Source organism: Centropristis striata, chromosome 17 (assembly GCF_030273125.1).
Source record: "Centropristis striata isolate RG_2023a ecotype Rhode Island chromosome 17, C.striata_1.0, whole genome shotgun sequence".
Classification (NCBI taxonomy): domain Eukaryota; kingdom Metazoa; phylum Chordata; class Actinopteri; order Perciformes; family Serranidae; genus Centropristis; species Centropristis striata.
Window position 1 is genome coordinate 32780948 of NC_081533.1, and position 27492 is coordinate 32808439.

The window sequence follows — 27492 nt, forward strand, 5'->3', positions numbered from 1 at the left end:
AGAACCGTGAAGAATATTTGGCAGTCAATTTCAATTATGATTTTTTTTTTTTTTACATACAAAGGCTGGGGAACTATTAAGACATTCTTAGGCCTGAAATTGATTTTTCAAGAGCTAAAAACCTGCTGTCTAATAATAATAACTTCTTGGAAAGATGCAGCCCAGCCTGCTTCAGACTAATTTTTTTTAAAGATTAAACTAAATGAGAGCGAAACAAACATCAAAAAACGGTTTGATTCAACAAAACGTTACAAACAATACCAGTCAAATTAACCCAGATTAAAAGCCAAATTTAAAAAGATTAAATAATTTTTTTTAAATTTCCAAATTATTTCAGATTATTTTATTGGACAACAGCAGGGAAGTGACATTAAAGAAGAGAATACCAGTAATGGTAAAATATATATTGTTCTATTGTGTGTGTGTGTGTGTACGATAAAGACTGAGGTCCACATTTAGAAAAAAATTAATAAAATTAAATATGTTCAACTTTATTCTCGTAATTAACTAAATATTTTCGACTTTATTCTCTTAATTAATTCAGTATTTACGACCTTAATCTAGTAATATTTTTTTTTTTCTAAATGTGGCCCTAATATCGTATCGTCGTTATGTATAAACATTTCTCAATTATTATTTTTCATCTCTTTTAGATGAGGTTTTTAGATAAGTCCGTAGTGGTTTTCTACAATTATACATGTATTTAAAAAAAAAAGTTTTCATTACATTTGTAAATATGTTTTAATAATTTATTTTAAATGTGCTTAAAAAATGATTGATTTATTTATTTTTGCCGTCCTTTGCGACCATAGACTGTATACGACGTAGTTTACACCCGGATGTGACGTAGCTCCCTCGCATAATTTGATTATCTATTATATTCTATTATATACCATATATAATATCATATTATATATTTATACAGTCTATGATTATATTATGAATAATTACATAGAATTATAGACAATTAAGAATTTTATTCAGAATAATTTATTTATTCTTTAAAAAAATAATAATTAATACGACATCCCCATCAAAATGATTGTAACACATTGTCATACTGGTTGTTATTAAAGTTTTCAAATTCCGTCCAAATATTAATTTGTTCATCCCGTACAGTTAAGAATGTTTTTCTCAAAATAATATATTTTTTTCGTCTTAATATTTTCTGACGAATCCACTTCGCGTTGCCCCCCGAAGTTTTTTTTTATTTTTTTTTATTTTTTTCAAATAAACTTTATTAAGGCAGTTGGGTGGGGTGTAATACAAAAAAAATACATCAGAACGTCGCCAGGGGGTTTCAATAAATCATAAAGAGGTTGTCATACAAAAATATTATAAAAATTACAAATATTCAGAGTTTTAGCAGCTTTCAAATTAGTAGAGTCTTTAATAGAATTAATATACTGCTTGGTTTCACTTATAAATATAGAAAAGAGGGGATTTTTTTTGTGTATTGCCCCCCGAAGTGGTACAGCCCATTTAATGGTACGGTCCACATTTACATTTATAAATATCTTTTAATAACGTATTTTAAATGTGCTTAAAAAATGATTTATTTATTTATTTATTTTTGCCGTCCTTTGCGACCATAGACTGTATACGACGTAGTTTACACCCGGATGTGACGTAGCTCCCTCGCATAATTTGATTATCTATTATATTATGAATAATTACATAGAATTATAGACAATTAAGAATTTTATTCAGAATAATTTATTTATACAGTTAAGAATTTTTTTCTCAAAATAATATATATTTTTTTCTTCTTAATATTTTCTGACGAATCCACTTCGCGTTTCCCCCCCGAAGTGGTACAGCCCGTTTAATGGTACGGTCCACATTTACATTTATAAATATCTTTTAATAACGTATTTTAAATGTGCTTAAAAAATGATTTATCTATTTATTTTTGCCGTCCTTAGCGACCATAGACTGTATACGACGTAGTTTACACCCGGATGTGACGTAGGTCCCTCGCATAATTTGATTATCTATTATATTATGAATAATTACATAGAATTATAGACAATTAAGAATTTTATTCAGAACAATTTATTTCTACAGTTAAGAATTTTTTTCTCAAAATAATATATATTTTTTTCTTATTAATATTTTCTGACGAATCCACTTCGAGTTTCCCCCCCCGAAGTGGTACAGCCCGTTTAATGGTACGGTCCACATTTACATTTATAAATATCTTTTAATAACGTATTTTAAATGTGCTTAAAAAATGATTTATTTATTTATTTTTGTCGTCCTTAGCGACCATAGACTGTATACGACGTAGTTTACACCCGGATGTGACGTAGCTCCTTCGCGTAATTTGATTATCTATTATATTATGAATAATTACATAGAATTACACCCAATTAAGAATTTTATTCTGAATAATTTATTTATACAGTTAAGAATGTTTTTCTGAAAATAATATATTTTTTTTCTTCTTAATATTTTCTGACGAATCCACTTCGCGTTTCCCCCCCGAAGTGGTACAGTCCGTTTAATGGTACGGTCCACATTTACATTTATAAATATATTTTAATAACGTATTTTAAATGTGCTTAAAAAATGATTTATTTTTGCCGTCCTTTGCGACCATAGACTGTATACGACGTAGTTTACACCCGGATATGACGTAGCTCCTTCGCGTAATTTGATTATCTATTATATTATGAATAATTACATAGAATTATAGACAATTAAGAATTTTATTCAGAACAATTTATTTATACAGTTAAGAATTTTTTTCTCAAAATAATATATATTTTTTTCTTCTTAATATTTTCTGACGAATCCACTTCGAGTTTCCCCCCCGAAGTGGTACAGCCCGTTTAATGGTACGGTCCACATTTACATTTATAAATATCTTTTAATAACGTATTTTAAATGTGCTTAAAAAATGATTTATTTATTTATTTTTGCCGTCCTTAGCGACCATAGACTGTATACGACGTAGTTTACACCCGGATGTGACGTAGCTCCCTCGCATAATTTGATTATCTATTATATTATGAATAATTACATAGAATTATAGACAATTACGAATTTTATTCAAAATAATTTATTTATTCTTTAAAAAAATAATAATTAATACGACATCCCCATCAAAATGATTGTAAATTAAAAAAAAATTAAAAAATGATTTATTTATTTATTTTGGCCGTCCTTTGCGACCATAGACTGTATACCATATGTCTATGCTGTATACGACGTAGTTTACACCCGGATGTGACGTAGCTCCTTCGCATAATTTGATCTAATTAATTTAATTTTTTTATTTAATAATTAATTTAATCTATTATATCATGAATAATTACATAGAATTATAGACAATTAAGAATTTTATTCAGAATAATTTATTGATTATTTAAAAAAAATAATAATTAATACGACATCCCCATCAAAATGATTTTAACACATCGTCATACTGGTTGTTATAAAAGTTTTCAAATTCCGTCCAAATATTAATTTGTTCATCCCGTACAGTTAAGAATGTTTTTCTCAAAATAATATTTTTTTTTCTTCTTAATATTTCCTGACGAATCCACTTCGCGTTGCCCCCCGGAAGTGGTACAGCCCGTTTAATGGTACGGTCCAACCGGAGGCGCGAAAGCTCACAACATCACGTGACCGGAGCTCTTCCGTCGACATGGCGACCAGTCGGAGACCGTAGCCGAGTACCGAGCAGCCTCCTGCGGTACCGAGCAGCACCGGGCCGCTATCTCCGGGTCACTAGACCACCGTGGTGTTGTCGGTAAGTAGCGCCGCTCCCGTCCCGGTTAACGCGCCGGTAACGGACGGAAAGACACGGCGGAGCTCCGCTTTCTGAGGCTAGCTAGCTAGCTAGCTGAGGTTAGCTTCGGTGCTAGCATGTTTCTGTTTGTAAACAATGAATGAAAACGTGTCTGAAAACGAACCTGGCGAGTTACTGTTAGAGTTTTAACTTCAAGTTTAAGATTCACACCGCAGAGGAGGTTTTAGAGAGCAGAGAGTGAAGTGACCGTCCTGTTGTTCAGGTTTTATTTCGGCCGTTTTATCGAATTAATGACCAAAAAAGACACCAAAAGACACAAAATGACTAAAAAAAAGACACAAAATGACCAAAAAAAGACACAAAATTACAAAAAAGACACCAAAAGACACAAAATGACTAAAAAAAGACACAAAATTACCAAAAAAGACACTAAAAGACACAAAATGACTAAAAAAAGACACAAAATGACAAAAAAAGACACAAAATGACAAAAAAAAGACACAAAATGACAAAAAAAAAGACACAAAATGACAAAAAAAAGACACAAAACGACAAAAAAAAGACACCAAAGACACAAAATGACTAAAAAAATTCACACTGCAGAGGAGGTTTTAGAGAGCAGAGAGTGAAGTGAACGTCCTGTTGTTCAGGTTTAATTTCGGCCGTTTTGTCGAATTAATGTGTGTGAACTCGGGCTGCACCATTATGGACATATGGGGAATTCTTTAGTGATTTATCAATCACTGAATCACTTTTTACTGCACTGTAAAAAGATTCAAAATCACATTATGTTGGACTAAAGGACTAAAAAAAGACACAAAATGACCAAAAAAGGACACAAAATTACAAAAAAAAGACACAAAATGACAAAAAAAGACACCAAAAGACACAAAATGACTGAAAAAAGACACAAAATGACCAAAAAAAGACACAAAATGACAAAAAAAGACACAAAATGAAAAAAAAAGACACCAAAAGACACAAAATGACTAAAAAAAGACACAAAATGACTAAAAAAGACACCAAAAGACACAAAATGACTAAAAAAAGACACAAAATGACAAAAAAAGACACAAAATGACCAAAAAAAGACACAAAATGACCAAAAAAAAGACACAAAATGACCAAAAAAAGACACAAAATGACCAAAAAAAGACACAAAATGCCAAAAAAAAGACACAAAATGACCAAAAAAAGACACAAAATGACCAAAAAAAGACACAAAGTGACAAAAAAAAAGACACAAAATGACCAAAAAAAGACACAAAATGACTTACAAAGACACGAAAATAATTCAAAAATGGCCAAAATAGCCCAAGACTCCATAGAGTTAAGTTGTTAACCCATTTCTTGTTCCCTGAAAAAGGCCTACTTGTATAATTCTGAAATGTACATTATTTTCCAGTTTTGGTTAAGCTTACCTTTTTTTATTTACCTCTGGCAGTTCACCACTTACCTTTGTACCCTTTCAAGCTGTTCATTTGACTTGAACTGCTTGAATTTCAATAAAAAAAAAGAGGAGGTTTTAGAGAGCAGAGAGTGAAGTGACCGTCCTGTTGTTCAGGTTTAATTTCGGCCGTTTTATCGAATTAATGTGTGTGAACTAGGGCTGCACGATTATGGACATGTGGGGAATTCTTTAGTGATTTATCAATGAATTAATCAATTGAAATGGATTATTTATTTAATTCCTCGTTGGTACCACCACCTAAGAATTACATTTGTTTGTTAGTTAAATTTGGATAGATAATTCAACTCACTGTACAGATCGAAACCCAATAAAACCTGGTATTGATGAATTAATTCAATTTAGTTTCAGTCTCATTTGAAGATCATACGTTTTTTACCTGTTCAGTGACTGTTTCTCTGTCTGAATGAATCTCATGGACAACAACATGAGAGATTATATAATTGTTTATGCTAAACATAGATGTATATGGTAGGGCTGCACGATTATGGCCAAAATGATAATCACGATTATCAATCATGTTAGGGAAAAAATCTGTGTTTTTATTGCACTACTTGTAAACAAACAATAGGAACAGAGTGTCTGGCAGTGGTGGTTCTAGACCAGTTTTACTGTGGGGGCCAAGGAGGGGCCAGTGTTTAATCAGAGGGGCACATTAGCACATTAAAAATGGCAAAGATGATATTTAAGCATTCAAAACCTTTAAATGTCTTGAAAAAGACACAAAATGACCAAAAAAGACACAAAATGAGAAGACAGAATAACAAAAAAAACCCCACAGAAGACATAAAAATGCCAAGAAAAGACACAAAATATCTAAAACAGACACAAAAAAGACACATAAATGACACCAATGACAAAAAAGACACAAAATTACCAAAAAAAGACACAAAATAACTAAAAAAGACAACAACAGACACAAAATTACTCAAAAAAAGACTCCCATCAATAACAGTTTTTTTGTATGACAATGACATTTTTTCATTTTGGTGCACAATCACTTTTTTTATTTTGAAAGTGCAGTATAGTGAGAATGATCTTTATATATATATACACAATAATTTATTGCACAATTAAACTATTATACAATGTAAACATTCTGGATTCCTTTTGAATGAGATATTTTTTAACAAAAAAAAGGTTAGAATTGTTCCATTGTTCATCGTTATAAATTGATCATTTTATTATTAATTTGACACAGGGGCCACAACAGGGGCCAAAGGCTTCTTCACAGGGGCAGGGGCCCCTGGAGGCCCCTGTGTAGAACCACCACTGGTGTCTGGTGCTTGTTGTAAACAAACAGAGATCGCTAAGCTAACACCTCCTGCAGCAGCAGCACATACACACTGTACTGATACAGAGCTAACTGTTAGCCTGTTAGCAATTTGCAAACTGGACGCTAAGGGGTAAACATCTCCTCCGGCTCTGCAGCTGGGAAAGACTGCTGCAGGAGGACTGTGCTGCTTAACGAGCCTCCGGCCCCAGCGGCTCGTTAAGAAGAGCAAGAACGAGTAACCAAAAGTCTCCAATAACATCAGGAAAAGTCGCTGGATTTGTTGCCAGTCGCTTTTTAAGAAAAATGTCGCTAATGGGGGTCTGAAAAGTTGCTACGTTGGCAACACTGCTTTGGCGGCTTTTACAAATGGTGTCTGTTGTTGTGGTGTAGAGCAGCTATTCTCAACCTTGGGGTCGGGACCCCAGTTGGGGTCACAAGATGATTTCTGGGGGTCACCAAATCATTTTGAAAGTCAGCTCTGTCTCCACTGTGTTAAAGTGTTCATGTGTTTTAGTCTTTTTGGTCACTTAATGTCTTTTTTTTGGTCATTTTGTTTCCTTTTTTTGGGTTATTTTGTGTCTTTTTTGGTCATTTTGTTTCCTTTTTTTGGTCATTTTGTTTCTTTTTTTGGGTAATTTTGTGTCTTTTTGGTCATTTTGTTTCCTTTTTTGGTCATTTTGTTTCTTTTTTGGGTCATTTTCTGGTCATTTTGTGTCTTTGTTTGGTCATTTTGTTTCTTTTTTTGGGTCATTTTGTGTCTTTTTTGGTAATTTTGTGTCTTTTTGGTCATTTTGTTTCCTTTTTTTGGTCATTTTGTTTCCTTTTTTTGGTAATTTTGTTTCTTTTTTTGGGTAATTTTGTGTCTTTTTGGTCATTTTGTTTCTTTTTTGGGTCGTTTTCTGTCTTTTCTGGTCATTTTGTGTCTGTTTGGTCATTTTGTTTCTTTTTTTGGGTCATTTTGTGTCTTTTTTGGTAATTTTGTGTCTTTTTTTTAATCATTTTGTGGTCAATTTGTGTCTTTTTTTGTGTCTTTTTTGGTTATTTTGTGTCTTTTTTTAAATAATTTTGTGGTCAATTTGTATCTTCCTTGGTCATTTTGTGTCTTTTTTGATCACTTTGTGTCTTTTTTTTTGTCATTTTGTGTCTTTTTTTGGTCATTTTGTGTCTTTTTTGGTCATTTGTGTCTTTTATTGGTCATTTAGTGTCTTTTTTGGTCAATTTGTGTCTTTTTTTTGGTCATTTTGTGTCTTCTTTTTAGTCATTTTGTGTCTTTTTGTGGTCATTTTGTTTCTTTTTTGGGTGATCTGAACTGTGCATGTGAGATTCTGTTCAGTGAACATGCATGTTGTCCGCGTGTGAACTTTGTGTGAACTTTGTGTGAACTCGCATCAGCACCACGAGCGAGTGTGAAGGTCAAAAATGGGTTTTAAAAAATCCACTGTTCAGTTGTAAAATTTGCTTTTACTTCTGTGAGGTTTAGATACATGACTTTTAATTTTAGTTGGGTATTTTCACAGTTTGGTATTAAATGCACTTTGTTATTAACTTCATGTCTTATCATCCATGCCACTTTTCATTTACATATTTAATATTTTAAAGTCTTAACTTGAGCTTTGTGGAACACAGTTGTGACAGCAGAGACCGTGGTGAAATATTAAATCCATAATTTCTTTTATCAAGCCTATAAATGCTGTGAATGAGTTCTAGACCAAAACCATGTAACAGAATCCATCAGCTGATAATATATAATGTCCCTGAAGTTTATGATGGTTGTTGCGTTATAAGTCATCGGTGTAAACAGCTTTCATCTCTGTCTGTTTCAGGCTGTTTCTCTCTGTGTTGGAGCTCTGAAGCTGCAGGATGCCAGGGAAAACCGGTGACCAGTTCAAAGCAGGAGACCTGGTGTTCGCCAAGATGAGGGGCTTCCCTCACTGGCCCGCCAGGGTGAGCACGCTCACACACACACACACACACACACACACACACACACACACACACACACACACACACACACACACACACACACACACACACACACTACTGGTCAAAAGTTTTAGAACACACCAACTTTTCCAGAATTTAATTGAAAATGATGCAGTTTAATGTCTCAGTGTACTCTGAAATTAATGCACATTTGCAACACTTAAAATTCTTTATTGAGCATGATAGTGTTTTGAAAGTAAAAAAAAGATTCAAAATCACATTTTATATTGGACTAAAGGACTAAAAAAAGACACAAAATGACCAAAAAAAGACACAAAATGACCAAAAAAAGACACAAAATGACCAAAAAAATACACAAAATGACCAAAAAAAAGACACAAAATGACCAAAAAAGACACCAAAAGACACAAAATGACTAAAAAAAGACACAAAATGACAAAATAATCCAATAATATAATATGTTTAGAATGAATAAAACATTCTGTATAACGAGTACTTTTACTTTTGATACTTTAAGTATATTATGATGCTGATACTTTTGTACTTTTACTTCAGTAAGTTTTGAATGCAGGACTTTTACTATAGTGGAGTAATTCCACAGTGTGGTATTAGTACTTTTACTGCAGTAAAGGATCTGAATACTTTTTCCACCACTGCATAACAGTCATTGTTGTGAGTGAAGCTCTTAGCCTCAAAAAGCTCCCGAGGCTATTTGAAGACTGCAAGGTATGTTTGAAATTCTCCCTTTGGAAAAATACCAGAGATATCATATTTCACAACAGAAACACTTAGAGAACATGTTAGACAGGTATCAGAGCTGGTGAAGACGTTTACAACAGTATTTACAAGATAAGAACACAAGAAAGGTAACGTGAGATGTGTAGACTTGAATATAGACCAATAAAAATGCACACATAGTATAAATAGGTACAAAAAAGGTGCAGTGACATATACACTACTGGTCAAAAGTTTTAGAACACACCAACTTTTCCAGAATTTAATTGAAAATGATGCAGTTTAATGTCTCAGTGTACTCTGAAATTAATGCACATTTGCAACATTTAAAATTCTTTATTGAGCATGATAGTGTTTTGAAAGTAAAAAAAATATTCAAAATCACATTTTATGTTGGACTAAAGGACTAAAAAAAGACACAAAATGACAAAAAAAAGACACAAAAGGACAAAAAAAGACACAAAATGACCAAAAAAAGACACAAAACGACTAAAAAAGACACAAAAGGACCAAAAAAAGACACAAAACGACCAAAAAAAGACACAAAATGACTTACAAAGACATGAAAAGAATTCAAAAATGGCCAAAATAGCCCAAGACTCCATAGAGTTAAGTTGTTAACCCATTTCTTGTTCCCTGAAAAAGGCCTACTTGTATAATTCTGAAATGTACATTATTTTCCAGTTTTGGTTAAGCTTACCTTTTTTTATTTACCTCTGGCAGTTCACCACTTACCTTTGTACCCTTTCAAGCTGTTCATTTGACTTGAACTGCTTGAATTTCAATAAAAAACTGGAAAAATTGGGGTGTTGTAAAACTTTTGACCGGTAGTGTACATGCACACTACTGTGAATAACTGGACTCGGCTGTGTTCTCCTGTACTGTGGCGGTTAATATAATTTTGTGTTTTTCTTCAGGTCTGTAAGTCTGATAAGGGGTACAAGAGGAAAGTCCCCGTCTATTTCTTCGGGACTCATCAGATGTACGTACACACACACAGCTGCTCATCATTTCACATCTCTATAGAAATAATTTAGTGAGTTTTAATATGTTTTTTTTCTGGCTCCTCAGAGGAAACCTCCTCCCAGAGAACGTGGTTCCGTACGTGGGGAACAAGCTGAAGTACGGCAGCGGAGTCCGCATGAAAGGCTTCGATGAGGGCATGTGGGAGATCCAGAACACGCCCGGGGTCGGGAGTAAACTCAAGGTCAGTCTGTCATATTTATCTGTTCACACCCTCAATAGTTAACAACATGCTTTAGACCAGCTATTCTCAACCTTGGGGTCGGGACCCCAATTGGGGTCGCGAGATGATTTCTGGGGGTCGCCAAATCATTTTGGAAGTCAGCTCTGTCTCCACTGTGTTAAAGTGTTCATGTGTTAATGTGTTTTAGGTCATTTTGTGTCTTTTTTTGGTCATTTTGTGTCTTTTTTTGTCATTTTGTGTCTTTTTTGGTTATTTTGTGTCTTTTTTTGTCATTTTGTGTCTTTTTTTTTTGTCATTTTGTGTCTTTTTTTGTCATTTTGTGTCTTTTTTGTGTCATTTTGTGGGTTTTTTTGGGTCAATTTGTCTTTTTTGGGTCCTTTTGTGTCTTTTTTGGTCATTTTGTGTCTTTTTTGTGTCATTTTGTGTCTTTTGGTTATTTTGTGTCTTTTTTATGATTTTGTGGTCAATTTGTGCATTGTTGGTCGTTTTGTGTCTTTTTTGGGTCATTTTGTGTCTTTTTTTGGGTCATTTTTGGTCATTTTGTGTCTTTGTGTCATTTTGTGTCTTTTTTATGATTTTGTGGTCAATTTGTGTCTTTTTTATGATTTTGTGGTCAATTTGTGCATATTTGGTCATTTTGTGTCTTTGGGTCATTTTGTGTCTTTTTTGGTCATTATGTGTCTTTTTTTATGATTTTGTGGTCAATTTGTGCATTTTTGGTCATTTTGTGTCTTTTTTTGGGTCATTTTGTGTCTTTTTTGGTCATTGTGTCTTTTTTGTGTCATTATGTGTCTTTTGGTCATTTTGTGTCTTTTTTATGATTTTGTGGTCAATTTGTGCATTTTTGGTCATTTTGTGTCTTTTTTGGCCATTTTGTGTCTTTTTTTGGGTCATTTTGTGTCTTTTTTTGGGTCATTTTGTGTCTTTTTTTGGTCATTTTGTGTCTTTTTTTGGGTCATTTTGTGTCTTTTTTAAGTAATTTTGTGTTTTTTTTGTGTCTTTTTGGGGGGGGGGGTGATCTGAACTGTGTGTGAGATTGTGTTCAGTGAGTGGGGGTCACGGACAACATGCATGTTAAATTGGGGGTCGCGACTCTAAAAGGTTGAGAACTACTGCTTTAGCCAACTGAACAGTAATTGTCCACCTTTTTAAACTGTTTCTATCTTGTTTGATTTATTTTCTTTCTTTCTATTGCAACAACAGTTTCCTTTAGGATGAATTAGTTTTATCTTACTGTGGCTTTTTTTTCAAGTTATTAATAATTTAAAAGGTGAACTGGATTTTATTTAATACTTTAATATAAAATGAATGCAGCAAAACATTACACCTTTGTTTATAAGCGTTTACCTGCAGATTTGTATTTATTTTTCTTGATAAATAATTAATTCTCATTGTATTGGGTGTATTTTAAAGTAAAGTTTTATTGTATTTTATTTTAATATTTATTTTACTTTATTTTACATTTGATTAATAATAATATTAGTTTAATTCAAGTTTCTGTGTTATTTAAGTTTATTTAAATATATATTTTTTTTTTTATTATGCCGTAGCTTTTATTTATTTTTATCTCATTTTAATTTTCATTTAATTATATTTTATTTATAGATATATTTTTAAGTTACTGTTTGATTAAAATACATTTAATGAATTAACAAATATTTTGTTTATTAAGTTTCTATGTGGTTTAAGTTTATTTTAATATATTTTTTATTGTACTTTAGTTTTTCTTTAGTTTTATTTATTTTTGCTTTATTGGATTGTTTTAGTTTTATTTCATTTCACTTAAAGTTTCTGTGTGAATAAAGTTTTTTTCTTTTAAAGATCTATTTATTTAATTATATTTTGTATTTACGTATATTTATTTTTTTAAAGTTTCTGTTTGATGAAAGTACATTTCATTTTTTTAGATTTTCTAAAATTTAATTTTAAGCTTCTATGGGGTTATTTTTTTTTTAAATTCTTTGTTTATTTAATCCATTTTTTTTTTGTGGTTCTCACCAATTTTTCCTTGTTTTGTTGTTTTCTCAGCTTAAAGATCTATTTATTTAATTATATTTCGTATTTACGTATATTTTTTTTTTTTTAAGTTTCTGTTTGATGAAAGTACATTTCATTTTTTTAGATTTTCTAAAATTTTATTTGAAGTTTCTATGGGTTTCTTTGTTTATTTAATCCATTTTTTTGTGTGGTTCTCATCAATTTTTCCTTGTTTTGTTGTTTTCTCAGCCAACGACACCTGCTAAACCGACTTCTGCACCTAAAACAACTACACCTGCTAAACCGACTTCTGCACCTAAAACCATGAATGAAAACCTAAGAAGTCCCTCCAGTAGATCTGCTCCTCCAAAGCCCGACAGTAAACCTGCTGCTGTCAGAAATACTCCGAGCAGAACTTCCAGCCGGATTGAAACCGCTGCTGAGGTTTTAACTCCCACCAGGGCTTCGTTAAGATCCGCTCCAGAGAAACCGACGGACTCCAAACAGACTTCTGAACCTCCTCCAGCTGCTGCAGAGACTCCTGTGACCACGAGGAGCAGGAGATCAGCTGCAGGAGGGAGCAGTGAAAGCACAGTTGAAGAGAAGAAGAAGGAGGAGGTGAGAGTTTTTGTGTAAAAGCTAGGGGTGCGCAATATGGCCCTAAAAGAATATCACGATATTTCAGGCTATTTTTGCGATAGCGATATTCTTGACGATATTACGAAATACTTAAAAAGATATAGAAAATATGTTTTTTTTTAGTCTGTATGAATAAATAAAAATCTCAAATGTAGTGTGAAGTACAAATCTCAACAGTTGCCAAATAAAAAAAAAAGGGGTCTCAAACTCAAATTACCTGGGGGCCGCAGTATCAAAATGACCAAAAAAAAGAAGACACAAAATTATTTAAAAAAAGACACAAAATGACAGAAAAAAACGAAATTACTTAAAAAGACACAAAATGACCCCAAAAAAGACACAAAATGACTGAAAAAACACTAAATTACTTTAAAAAGACACAAAATGACCCCAAAAATACACTAAATTACTAAGAAAAGACACAAAATTATTCGAAAAAGACACAAAATTTCTAGAAAAAAAAAGAAACAATTACTAACAAAAGACACAAAATTACATTACATAACATTTCCACTTTTTCCAGTAAAAACAATACAGCAGATAATAAACGGACCTTCCACACACAACACGGTAAAGTGCCATTCATATAAAACTCACATTAAACTTTCATATCAAGGTGGGGGCCACAAAATATCATCACGAGGGCCACAATTGGCCCGCGGGCCGCGACTTTGAGACCCCTGATTTAGGGGTTCCGGGGGCATATTTTAATGACATTTTGTAAAAGGAGAATACAGGTTCTTGTATGTTTTATTTAAGGCTCTTATTTTGACAGTCTTCTTGTAAGTTCTGTGGAGGATTCTGTTAACACACCGTGCTCTTATTTTGAAAGCTGCATATGTTTAGCGACAGAGAGTAAGTAGCTTTTTGTGATTAAAACAACTTTAATTGTTAGCTAACGTTAGCCTAACGCTACTACATCAAGAAGTAGGAATGTTGCCAATATCACGATACGCATTTTTTTTTTAACCATAAAAAAAATATACCGATATTATCGTGAACGATACGATATGGCACACCCCTAGTAAAAGCTGTTTGTCCATCCATCCATTTCCATCCAGCTTATCCGAGGCCGGGTCGCGGGGGCAGCAGGCTAAGCAAAAGCATTCTAGTGTTTTTAGTTTTTCTGTCACGCCAAACGTCAACAAAGCTCGACCGCGGGATCGTTTGTGGTTCATCCGCGTAGACACGAACAATGTTTGTTTCCTTCATCCACCATAATGACCGTAATAACCCCCCTTGCTGCTTTGTACCTGTTGTGAAGTCCCAGGTACGTTGGAAAACCAATTCCTGTCGCGTCCTGGTTCATAACATCCTCCCGAGGAACACTCAGCTCAGTGAATTTCCCCGCCATCTCCAGGAACTGCGCCTGGACGTTCCGACATCGGTATGAACCCAAAACAAACTGATTTTTTTTAACTCTCATTTAATGTAATTTAATTGGATAAGAAGTATGCCGGAATAACTACAACAACTCAAGCAAACTACTTTTAAAAATGTTTGTTTTGCTGGAGTTCATAACCACGACCCGCAGAGTTAAATCGAACCTGGTCTCACAGAAATCCGTGAAATAGCCACGGATTTCGCTTAACTCAAAATCCGTGGAATAGCCACGGAATCGCTCAAATTTCCGTGAAACTGACACGGATTTCGCTACAATGCAAGTTAATGACAATATAATATAATGTCATATCCCGTGGCTATTGGTTTGTTCCAAGTCATGTGACTTTCAAAGTCCCAGCGTTTTTTTGGTCATTTTATGTCTTTTTTTGGTGATTTTGTGTCTTTTTTTGGTGATTTTGTGTCTTTTTTGGGACATTTTGTGTCTTTCTTTGGTCATTTTGTTGTCTTTTTTGGTCAATTTGTGTCTTTTTGTGGTAATCTTTTGTCATTTTGTGATCAATTTGAGTCCTTTTTTGCTTAATTTTATGTCATTTTTGGTCATTTTGTGTCTTTTTTTAGTCATTTTGTGTCTTTTCTTGGTCATTTTGTGTCTTTTTTTGAACCTGGTCCCACAGGAATCCGTGAAACAGCCACGGATTTGCTTAACTCAAAATCTGTGGAATAGCCACGGAATCACTCAAATTTCCGTGAAACTGACACAGATTTCGCTACAATGCAAGTTAATGCCAGTCATATCCCGTGGCTATTCCATGGATATTTGTTCCTATTGGTTTGTTCCAAGTCACGTGACTTTCAAGGTCCCGGCGGTCAGAACAAAAAACATGGCGGACAGTTCTCTCATTTTTAGTGAAAAATCAATATTTTGACTTAGTTTCTGCATAAAAATGGATTTTGATCACATTTCTAGCAAGAAATATATGTTTTATTTTCTAAATATTCACTCAGTGAATGTACATAATCACTTTGTATGTTGGAATAGCCACGGGATATGACTGGCATTAACTTGCATTGTAGCGAAATCCGTGTCAGTTTCACAGAAATTTGAGCGATTCCGTGGCTATTCCACGGATTTTGAGTTAAGCGAAATCCGTGGCTATTCCACGGATTCCTGTGAGACCAGGTTGGTTAAATCCCCCCGGTAGACTGCTCGGCCCCCACCTGCTCAAGTGTATAAATATCTTTTTTTCATTATGAAACAATCATTATGACTCGTAGCTGCACGGCTGCAGACTTAGAAAACAAACAAACAAACAATAAGTCATTTAAGTCTCCTTTGTGCAGTGAAGCGCGCAGCTTAGAAGGACTTTTTTTCAGGTTTTTCCAATCTAAAACCGGCAACTAGAAGATAACAGAAACCCTGGCTGTGTCGGAGTCTCCACCAACATGCAACCAACTACAAAAATGATTTCCTACTGGTGGAAAACCTCAAATACTTCACTGGAGACGGTCGCAGTTAAAGGCAACAGAGTTTATTCTCAAACAAGAGCTAAACCCGAGTGGATTTCAAGAGTTTCAACTCAAAACTGAACATTGTGTCCAGTTTTTACAACCCAAATCTTCCCTCTTACTCTCTCCTCAGTTACAAAGGAATCTCCTAAACCGCGCCATTCTGCAATACTTTGCCTGCTGCTCCGACTTTTTTTATTATTTGATGTGTATATTATTGATGGTTAACACTCATGCACATCTGTGATACAGAGTTCTGATATAATGAAAGTCTACTGTGTTAAAACAATAGCTTTGGTTGATGCTCTGCAGGAGAATCTCAGCGTGGCGTGAATTTCTCGCTGGAGTTGCACGTCACTTTGTTTTATTTGCAGCCTGCAAAATTCTCCTTGTGTCGCAGTTATTGTCCTGGTGGAGACCAAGGTTATAATAGTTTTGGATTTTTCATTAGTTTTAGTTTTAATTTCGTTGTGAATTTTTGTTTTGAAATTTAGTTAGTTTTAGTTAGTTTTTAGAGTGAGTTTTCTAGTTTTAGTTTAGTTTTTATTTTTTGAAAATGCTTCGTTTTAGTTTAGTTTTTATTAGTTTTAGTGTTAGTTTTAGTTTTTTTGTAATGGGGTATTTGTTGGGTGCGAGATTCAAAGTGGTCATGATAAATTTTGCCTTTATTTCCTTTGGTTTATCATCTCAGCCCCAATAAGGTTATTAACTGTTTTGAATTTTGGTTCTAGTGTAAACATCCCAGTCTCAGTAAACATATTCACCATGTGTTGCATGTTCAAATAAATACACTGAATTATGAATGAAAATAGTTGACAAAAACGAAAACTAAGGACATTTTCACTATAATTTTAGTTAGTTTTAGTTAGTTTTGTAACCTCACAATACAGTTTCAGTTAGTTATTGTTTTTTAAAAACTGTAGTTTTTATTTCTATTTCAGTTAGCGAAAATGTTTTTTCAATTCTAATTTTCGTTATTTCGTTAGTTTTCGTTAACTGTAATAACCTTGGTGGAGACTCCGAGTTAACGTCGGTGTTTTGTGTTTGTTCTGTCAGGTCGATGCTGAGCAGCACAAGAGGAGAACACCTGAGAGTCCTGCCGTCTCCTCCCCAGGTACCACACACACACACACACACACACACACGCTGCCGTTACTATCATCTTCAGCATCAATTCTACCAAATTTGTGCACCAGTTGTTAGGGCCGGGCGATATGGCAAAAAAAAAAAGATCAATATATTTTTTCATATTGTCTGATCTCGATTATTATCACGATTTTTTTATATTGTTTTAAACTGCCAGTTTTAAAGCATCTGTACTGCAAACTAAAAAAAACTAGAGATTAGTTCAACATTTTATTAACATACAAAGTAAATAACAACTCAAATTAAATAGGATGTACATAGCGTGGCCAATTTGACGGAGTTCAGCTGAAATTTCTTGTGATCATATAATGGTATAGGCTTAAGCTGAGAGTTGAATAGTTAAAACTTTCTGCTGTTTTTCTTTCTCAAATAGTCAGCAAGAAACCGAAGACCACAGAACCAACTTCTCCTCCGACAAGAAGGAGCACGAGAGGAAGGAGAGACCAGGAGGAGGAGAAGAAGACTGAGGAGGAGGAGGAGAAGAAGACTGAGGAGGAGGAGAAGAAGTCAACGGAGAGGCCAACAGGCACGAGGAGGAGCGAAAGAAACAAGCAGGAGGAGAAGAAAACCACCGGAAATGACAAAGAAGGAAAGAACGAAGAGACATCAGAGAGTCAAGGGACAAAAAGAAAGAAGGCAGGAGAGCAGAGAGAGGAGGAGGAGGAGGAGAGACCGAAGAAAACACGGCAGGACGAAGAGGTGGAAGGAAAGAAAGAAGTGTCCGCAGAGGGCCGAGGGATGAGGACGAGGAGATCAGAGAGAGGAGAACAGAAGGAGGAGGACGAGAAGAAAACGAAACAAGACGACAGCGAGGAAAAGAAACAGATGATGGTGAAAGTGACGAGGTTATCAGAGAGCAGAGGAACATCGAGAACCACCGAAGAAGAAGATAGACGGAGGAGGACGAGGCAGGGCGGAGGTCTGGAGGGAGAGAAGGAGGAGAAAATGGATGAAAATAAGTCAAGAGACAAGAAGGACGAAGAGAAGAATCAGGGTGGCGGCGAAGGAAAGAAAGAAGCAACGAGAACATCAGAAAGACAAACGAGAAGAAAGGAAGAAGAGGAGAAACAGAGGAGAACGAACCGGGATGAAGAGGTGGAACGAAAGAGCGAAGAGACGACAAGAACAGAAGGGATGAAGACGAGGAGAGCGGAGAAAGACGAACAGAAGGAGGAGGAGACGAGGAGAGAAACGAGGTCGGAAAGCGAGGGAAGGAGAAGAACGAGAGAAAGGGAGGACAGGGGGAAGGCGACGGAGAAAAGAGAAGAGGAGGGCCGAGGGACAAAAAGAAGGAGAGAGGTGGAGAAGGAGGAAGAAGAGGTGAAGAAGAAGAAGGTGGCGGAGGAGGAGAAAAGCGGAGAGAGCGAAGGGAGGAAGACGAGGAGGTCGGAGAAGGAGGAACAGAAGAAGAAAACGAAAGATGTTGTAGAGGAAGGAAAGAAGATGACGGAGGAAGAGAAGGAGGGAAGTCCGGAGAACGTCGAGGTAAAACCTTTTTATTGCTTCAGTTTTTTTTTATCTCAACCAAAAACTTTGTTGGTCGTGAAAAGTTTGTTTTCTTTAAAAAGTTGCCAAAAAGTTTATTGTGGAAAGAAACTGTAAAAAAACAGGTGTTATCGGCACACTTTGAACTCTCACTTTCAATGTTCCTCAAACAGATAATTTCAGAAATTTATCGTTCGAAAAAGTTACCAAAAGGACAAACATTTACGAGATTTCTCCACTCCACAATCATATATTTTTTTAGGTGACCAAAACAAAGCTTATATAAAGCTATATGTTGATATTTCTGTCAGAATTGCTTATATCATTGCTTGGTATCTTTTTTAAACGCTGGCCAAACAAAATTAATTTGTTTTAAATGTCACAGGTAACTTGTGAAGGAAATGATCACCTACTTCTGCATTTTCATCTCTTAAAAAGTATGTTTTTTTTTGCAAAATCTACGAAAATCAACTGTTTATCATAGAGAAGTTATTGTTGGAATCTGAACTTTATGACGGTCCTTGAACGGATCATCGGTTACGAAAGTTTCCGTTATAAAAAGTGTCCAAAACTTGTGTTAAAATGTTTATTTGTGTCAGAATCTATTTATTTATACTTCAATATGTGCGGAACACTGGTTTTGGTAATTTTTGTAATTTTGTGTATTTTTTGGGGAATTTTATAAGTGGGGTTTTTTTTGTGGTAATTTTGTGGATTTTTTTTTTACATTTGTGACACTTGTGGACACTTAAAAAAGCTTTTAAACATAACTTCTATTTTATTCCAGTTTTTCTTAAATTAAATTATGTTTTTTTGTTTCCATGTGTAGCGACAGCGCCGCCTGGCTGACAAGAGGGAGAGCGTGTTGAAGTCTTTAAGAGGTCTGCTGAAGGACGGGACGATGAAGAGCTCGCCGTAAGAGACACACTCACACACACACACACACACACATTTGAGTTAATTAAAGTGTTAAATGTAATGCTTCATGTTTATTTTCAATATTTAGCAGGAAAACCGGAGACGAAAAGAAGAATGTTGAGGCCAAAAACACCAGAAGTCATAAGACGATTGTCGAAAAGGAGGTGAAACAGAAAGGAAGTGCCGATAAGGACGAGGGGAAGACGTCAAGCTCGAAGACCACAACAGACAAGACGAAAGAGGTAACGAAGGATGAACAGAAGACAAAAGAAACAGAGAAGAAAGAAGACAACATGAAGGCAGATGGAAAGAAAGACGAGGAGGTAAAGGAGAAGAAAGACGAGAGGAAAATCATCGGAAAGATTGTGAAAGCAACTCCCGGTCAAGGGCCAAAGGTTCAGGTGAAGACGATTATGGGAGGCGTGATGACCACGGCGGCGATGGCTGCAGCGGAGGACGAGAAGAAGAAGAAACTGGAGAAGATGAGCAGAGAAGAAAAGGTAGAAGAAGAGAAAAGAAGCTCCGGGAAGGTGATCGAGAAGAGAGGGAGCGCCGAAGAGAAAAAGGTGGCAAAAAGTGCAGAGGTGGAGAGGAAGTCCAAAGACAAAAGGGCAGAGAGCGACAAAAAGGAAAATGAGACGACGAAGAGCGAGGAGAAGCAAAAAGCCCAGAAATCTAAGGACAGAAAAAGTGAAAGCGAAGTGGAAAAAGGTGCAGAAGTGGAGAGGAGGTCTGAAAGGACGAGAGCAGCGACGGAGGGGGAGAAGGACAAAATGGGAAAAGCAGATAATGAGATGAAGAAAACAAATGAAGCGAAGCAAGAAGCGCAGAACGCACCTGAAAAACTTCAGGAGAAGAAGAAACCTGAGGTGGGAAAAGGTGTAGAAGTGGAAAGGAGGTCTGAAAGAACAAGAGCAGCAACGGAGGTAGAGAAGGGCATAACTGATGAGACAATGCTGAAGAACAACGAAGAGAAGCAAAAAGCGCAGAACGCACCTGCAAAATTGCAAGAAAAAAAGAAAACTGAGGTGGAAAAAGGGGCAGAAGTGGAGAGGATTTCTGAAAGAACGAGAGCATCGATAGAGGCAGAGAAGGACAAAAAGGGCAAAATACATAATGAGACACCGCTGAAAAACAATGAAGAGAAGCAAAAAGCGCAGAACGCACCTGCCAAATTGCAAGAAAAAAAGAAAACTGAGGTGGAAAAAGGCGCAGAAGTGGAGAGGAGGTCTGAAAGAACAAGAGCAGCAACGGAGGTAGAGAAGGGCAAAACTGATGAGACAATGCTGAAAAACAACGAAGAGAAGCAAAAGGCGCAGAATGCATCTTCAAAATTGCAAGAAAAGAAGAAAACGGAGGTGGAAAAAGGCGCAGAATCTTCTAAATTGCAAGAAAAGAAGAAAACTGAGGTGGAAAAAGGCGCAGAAGTGGAGAGGAGGTCTGAAAGAACAAGAGCAGCAACGGAGGTAGAGAAGGGCAAAACTGATGAGACAATGCTGAAAAACAACGAAGAGAAGCAAAAGGCGCAGAATGCATCTTCAAAATTGCAAGAAAAGAAGAAAACGGAGGTGGAAAAAGGCGCAGAATCTTCTAAATTGCAAGAAAAGAAGAAAACTGAGGTGGAAAAAGGCGCAGAAGTGGAGAGGAGGTCTGAAAGAACAAGAGCAGCAACGGAGGTAGAGAAGGGCAAAACTGATGAGACAATGCTGAAAAACAACGAAGAGAAGCAAAAAGCGCAGAACGCAACTGCAAAATTGCAAGAAGAGAAGAAAACTGAGGTGGAAAAAGGTGCAGAAGTGGAGAGGAGGTCTGAAAGAACAAGAGCAGCAACAGAGGTAGAGAAGGACAAAAAGGGCAAAACTGATAATGAGACACCGCTGGAAAACAACGAAGAGAAGCAAAAAGCGCAGAACGCACCTGCAAAACTGCAAGAAAAGAAGAAAACTGAGGTGGAAAAAGGTACAGAGGTGGAAAAAGGTGCAGAAGTGGAGAGGAGGTCTGAAAGAACGAGAGCAGCAACGGAGGTAGAGAAGGGCAAAACTGATGAGACAATGCTGAAAAACAACGAAGAGAAGCAAAAAGCGCAGAACGCACCTGCAAAACTGCAAGAAAAGAAGAAAACGGAGGTGGAAAAAGGTGCAGAAGTGGAGCGGAGGTCTGAAAGAACGAGAGCATCGGTAGAGGCAGAGGACAAAAAAAGCAAAACTGATAATGAAACACCACTGAAAAACAATGAAGAGAAGCAAAAAGCGCAGAACGCACCTGCAAAACTGCAAGAAAAGAAGAAAACCGAGGTTGAAAAAGGTGCAGAAGTGGAGAGGAGGTCTGAAAGAACAAGAGCAGCAACGGAGGTAGAGAAGGGCAAAACTGATGAGACAATGCTGAAAAACAACGAAGAGAAGCAAAAGGCGCAGAACGCACCTTCAAAATTGCAAGAAAAGAAGAAAACGGAGGTGGAAAAAGGTGCAGAATCTTCTAAATTGCAAGAAAAGAAGAAAACTGAGGTAGAAAAAGGCGCAGAAGTGGAGAGGAGGTCTGAAAGAACAAGAGCAGCAACGGAGGTAGAGAAGGGCAAAACTGATGAGACAATGCTGAAAAACAACGAAGAGAAGCAAAAAGCGCAGAACGCACCTTCAAAATTGCAAGAAGAGAAGAAAACTGAGGTGGAAAAAGGTGCAGAAGTGGAGAGGAGGTCTGAAAGAACGCGAGCAGCGACAGAAGACAAAAGGACGGAAGGAGAGAAGGACAAAAAGGGCAAAGCAGAAAATGAAACACTAAAAAACAGCGAAGAGAAGCAAAAAGCGCAGAAATCATCAGAGAAGAAGAATGAAAGTGTCGCGGAAAAGAGCGAGGTCGTAGAGAGGAAGTCTGAGAGAACAAAGGCAGCGGCAAACAACAAAGTGACGGAGGAAAATGAGACTGCACAGAAAGAGAAGGAAGAGAAGCAAAGAGCTCAAAAATTGACAGCGAAATCGCAAGAGAAGACGAATGAAAGTGAGGTGAAAAAAAGTGTGGCGGTGGAGAGGAGATCCGAAAGAACGAGAGCAGCGACAGAAGACAAAAAGACGGAGGGAGATGAGGAAAAAAAGGGCAAAACGGAGAATGAGGCAACGCTAAGAAAGGACGAAGAGAAGCAAAAAGCACAGAAACCGGCCCTGAAATCGCAAGAGAAGAAGACTGAAAGTGAGCCGGAAAAAAGTGTGGCGGTGGAGAGGAGATCTGAAAGAACGAGAGCAGCAGAAGACAAAAAAGACAAGAACCGAGTGGAGCCGAAGGACACCAAAAAGAGCAAAACGGAGAATGAGATGAACGAAGAGAAGCAAAAAGCGCAGAAATTGACTGTTAAACTGCAAGAGAAGAAGAACGGAGGTGAACGAAGTGAGGCAGATCCACCGAAGAAGACGAGAGAGAAACCCGACGGAGAATCGCAGGAGGAATGCGATGGAAACGACGCTGCAGAAGAGAAGAAGAACCCCGGCACCGAAGAGACAAAACCACAGAAGAAGAAAAGTGACAAAACAACGACAGGAGGAACAGAAGAAGAAACGAAGAGCGGCTCGGTGGGCGGAGCAAAGGAGGCGCAGAAGAAGAGTCTGACCATGACGCTGACGGACTCGACGCTCCACAGGATCCACGGAGATATCCGCATCTCTCTGAAGACGGACAACCCCGTGAGACATATTTACACTTTTTTTTTTTTATATATTATTTACATTTTATTCATTATTGAAAACTTTGAGGTATTAGAGCAGGGGTGTCAAACTCTGGCCAGTGTAATTTTATTTGGCCCGCGAGGCAATACCAAATTATTATATTATTATTGTACTATAAAAGCTGACCCGCCGGTATTATACGGCGCATTTACCGCTAATACTACAAGAAAAGGAAACAAAATGACTAAAAAAAGACACAAAATGGCCCAAAAAAAGACACAAATTGACCAAAAAAGACACAAATGACCAAAAAAGACACAAAATTGACCACAAAATGATTTAAAAAAGACACAAAATGACCAAAAAGACACAAAATGACAAAAAAAGACACAAAATTACCCAAAAAAGGAAACAAAATTCCAAAAAAAGACACAAATTGACCACAAAATGATTATTAAAAAAAGACACAAAATGACAAAAAAAGACACAAAATGACCAAAAAAAGGAAACAAAATTCCAAAATGCCCGCAGTGTAATTTTATTTGGCCCGCGAGGCAATACCAAATTATTATCTTATTATTGTACTATAAAAGCTGACCCGCCGGTATTATACGGCGCATTTACAGCGAATACTACAAATCCCACAATGCCCTGCTGTTGTTTTGGCGCATCAATCAGGACAGGACCCAGAAACGCTCCTCTGTGACAGTCGTCATGGCAACCTCAAGCTAGAGCTGTCTCCCAGCTACCCCTTCCCAAAAATGGCGAAAAGAAAGGCAGAATGTATTAACCTGTTGAAAAAGTTTATTTTGATATTTAAATCAGAAGGATGCAAATAGAAAAGAGGCATACGATTTTTTATTTAGTTTTTATTTAATAAATTAATGACACTGATATGTTTTTTATTTGAAATTTGATTTTGCATGTCTGCACTATTTAGTTATATATTGTATGTTTATAAGCGTTGCTGGTTCCATATTTAATGTTAAAGCAAAACATGTTTGGTATATATTAAAAGGTTTATTTGTTCAATGTTGGCCCGCGATTTTATTCAAGTTTTACATTTTGGCCCCCCTGTGTATTTGAGTTTGACACCCCTGTATTAGGTTCTTGGTGCATTTTATTTGCACCTCTATATCTTGATTTATTTAGTTTTTGTCCTGGGTACATTCACACAGAGCATAAAAAATACACAAACAGCTATTTATTATTTATTCATTTGTTCTTTTTTGGTGAACAAGTTCAATTTTACAGAGCTTTTGCACAGTAAATAATTACTAATAATTAGTGTATTTACTGTATTTCCATGTATTTGTGTGTTTCAGGACATCAGTAAGTGTCTGCTGGCGTTGGATCAGCTCAGTATGGTTTATGTGACGTCCAAACACGTTCAGAGACACAGCGAGCTCGTCGTCACGCTCAGAAAGGTAAAAAACATCACACGTCTGAAGGGGAGCTTATTGTTTTGTTTTGTATTTTCTATCTTTATTTTACTATTTTAACGTACTCATTAATTGGTGCCAAATGATGAAATTGCCTAGGAGGAGTTCGAAAAAGTAGGTTTGCGACATTTCACGAATTTGCGGGAAAAAAAACGGTAGGCGAAAATGGGCGTGGCTTATATCACGATATTCAGCACAACTCAGTGAACGCGTGGATATACATTTTTTGAATGTGTGATAAAGTATGTGGGAGTTATTAGCCAAAACGCGCTTTCCTTTATTATAGCGCCACCTAGTGGTGGAAATTCAGGATGACAATAGATTATAAAATGTTTCACCAGGTGTGACTTCATGAGTTTTGGGGTATGTTCAGGCAGTGAAAAATGCAATAATTTGGGACAAAGAATAAAAAAATAAAAAATAAAGAATCATTCGAAATACAATGGGGACCTCGCAGGTCGTTGCCTGCTCGGGCCCTAAAAATAATAATAATCATTCGAAATACAATAGGGACCTCGCAGGTCGTTGCCTGCTCGCGCCCTAAAAATAATCATTCCAAATACAATAGGGACCTCGCAGGTTGTTGCCTGCTCGGGCCCTAATAAAAATAAATAATCTTACGAAATACAATAGGGACCTCGCAGGTCGTTGCCTGCTCGGGCCCTAATGAAAAAAAATAAAATAATTCGAAATACAATAGGGACCTCGCAGGTCGTTGCCTGCTCGGGCCCTAAAAATAATAATCATTCCAAATACAATAGGGACCTCGCAGGTCGTTGCCTGCTCGGGCCCTAAAAAAAATAATAATCATTCGAAATACAATAGGGACCTCGCAGGTCGTTGCCTGCTCGGGCCCTAATAAGAAGTTAACTCTCTGCCTCCTTCATGTCTCCTCCTGTGACAGAATCTGATCAAAGTGTTTGTGTTTGTAGCTGCGGTGTTACCGTGCCAACCAGGCCATCATGGACAAGGCCTCCATGCTCTACAACCGCTTCAAGAACACCTACCTGGTGGGGGAGGGCGAGGAGGTGGTGAGCGCCACCTTCCTGCGCTCGCTGCTGGAGGAGAAGGAGAAGGAGGAGGCGCATCGGGCGGCACGCTGCGGGGAGCGCCTCCGCCGAGACGACGTGCTGCAGGAGGTGAAGAGACGCATCGGACAGGTGGAGGAGAGGAGGAGGACGGACGGAGAGAAGGAGAGGGAGGAGGAGCAGAGGGAGGAAACACAAGGTAAATGTATTCACATTAAACATCTTATTGTAATAAAATTGATCATTTTTTTCATTATTATTATATTTAATTAAATATTATAATTTAATTTTGCATTCATTATTATTATTAGTTGATTACTATATTATTCTATATTTATTTATTTAATGGAAAATTATAATAATAATAATAATTATTGTATTTAAATCAATTTACTTTTTTATTATTATTAATGAATAAACTGAATTATTTTTTTGAAGTAAAAATTTTTGTTTTATGAAAACTGTAAAACTTTTATTATCTTGAATGAATGAAAAAAAACATTCTAACTTCAGTATTTATTTTTAGTTATTCAATTTGTATCAATTGTTATTTATTGACCAATGATGTTTAATTTCATTGATGATAATAATAATGTATGATTATTTATTATTAGTTATTTATCGGCCAAAAATAATAATTATAATATTGTATTCAAAATAATTCACTTTTTATTATTATTATTATTATTATTATTATTGTTATTAACCAAATATTTTTGGGAAGTAATAATTTTTGTTTTATTATGTTAAAACTGTATAATATCAATTAATCTTTATAATCCTGAATGAACAAAACATTTTAACTCCACTATTTATTTTTTGTTATTACATTTTTATTGATTATTGTTAATGTATTGAAATTCATTGAAATTTTTTTAATTTTTTTATTTGACTTAAATTATAATTGATAAACAAATGGTTTTGGAATTTGTCTATTATGAGAATATATCTTTAAAAAAATTAATATAATTTTCTTTATCAATTAAAAACAAATAATTTCATATATATGTGATGTAAATAATTTAATATTTTTATTAATCATTTAAAAAAACAAAAAAAAAACTTTTTCTTCTGTCAATAAACTGATTTATTTAAGTAATTTATTTAATTGTTTTGTTGTCTCCCCCTCACAGCTGCAATGGACTGTCCCTAAAAGCTGCCTGGACTGAACCAACTCTAATCTGTGGGGGGGTTGGACCACAATCCCCCCCTCCTCCACACACACACACACACACACACACACACACACACACACTTGTATTTTACGTGTACAGCTCTTAAATATTTATTTCCTGTTATATAAAAGTGTTATTAGATGTGATAAACAGTGTTTTGCAGGTACAGTTAAAGAACCACAGCAGTGTTTTTCTCTTCCACTAATTTATTACGTTGCAGTAACCGGAGCATTAATTACACAATCAGTTCCTTAAAATGATCGGTAAATATCCGTAACATTGTTTTCTATATAATTTCAGTATACTGTACCTTTAAGAAGCCGCTTCCATCCACCTACCTCTGTAACTGTTGTAAAGGGTTTGTTTCATAAGGATCTATAGAATCTCCTCTGGTGTTTATTTTTTATTTTTAATCACTAAATGGTCTGAAAATAAAAGCTGACAAGTGTAATTAAAATTTAAAAACCTTCAGCATGTTTGTTCAGGGAGGGCAGGACGTGACACTTTTATTTTTACATTTTTAAAAATCTTTTTGTATTTTATTTTTTACATTTTAATGTCCATTAAACATTTGCAGCTGCTCTAAAGTTGAAGTTGAAGCATTAAAGAGAAGAGTTTTTTATAAAAGTTTTTACAGCGACATATTTTATTCTGTGCTTTATTGTGACGCAGTGAGATGTTTTTGTTTTTGTTTTTTAATTGTTTTTATTTTGTGCACTGGATGCAGATGTTTCTGACGTGCCTCTCTCTCTCTGTTGTATAAATATAATTTTTACAGTTTTACAAACCTGA

At 35.8% G+C, this 27492-nt stretch overlaps 1 protein-coding gene across 2 annotated transcripts; it reads left to right on the forward strand.

The window, feature by feature from the left end:
- The first annotated feature begins 3600 nt into the window (after positions 1–3600).
- LOC131989062 (trichohyalin-like) lies at positions 3601–27492 on the forward strand. 2 transcript variants are annotated; one of them, XM_059354229.1, is made up of 13 exons: positions 3601–3757; positions 8325–8445; positions 10098–10162; positions 10252–10387; positions 12614–12982; positions 14268–14390; positions 16910–16967; positions 17373–18484; positions 19314–19399; positions 19491–23073; positions 24381–24482; positions 25430–25724; positions 26659–27492. In XM_059354229.1, the coding sequence occupies exons 2-13, from the start codon at positions 8362–8364 to the stop codon at positions 26676–26678; spliced, it is 6033 nt and encodes a 2010-aa protein (XP_059210212.1). In that variant the 5' UTR covers positions 3601–3757; positions 8325–8361; the 3' UTR covers positions 26679–27492. The 2 variants fall into 2 exon arrangements, with proteins under 2 accessions (XP_059210212.1, XP_059210213.1); XM_059354230.1 differs by lacking the exon at positions 14268–14390.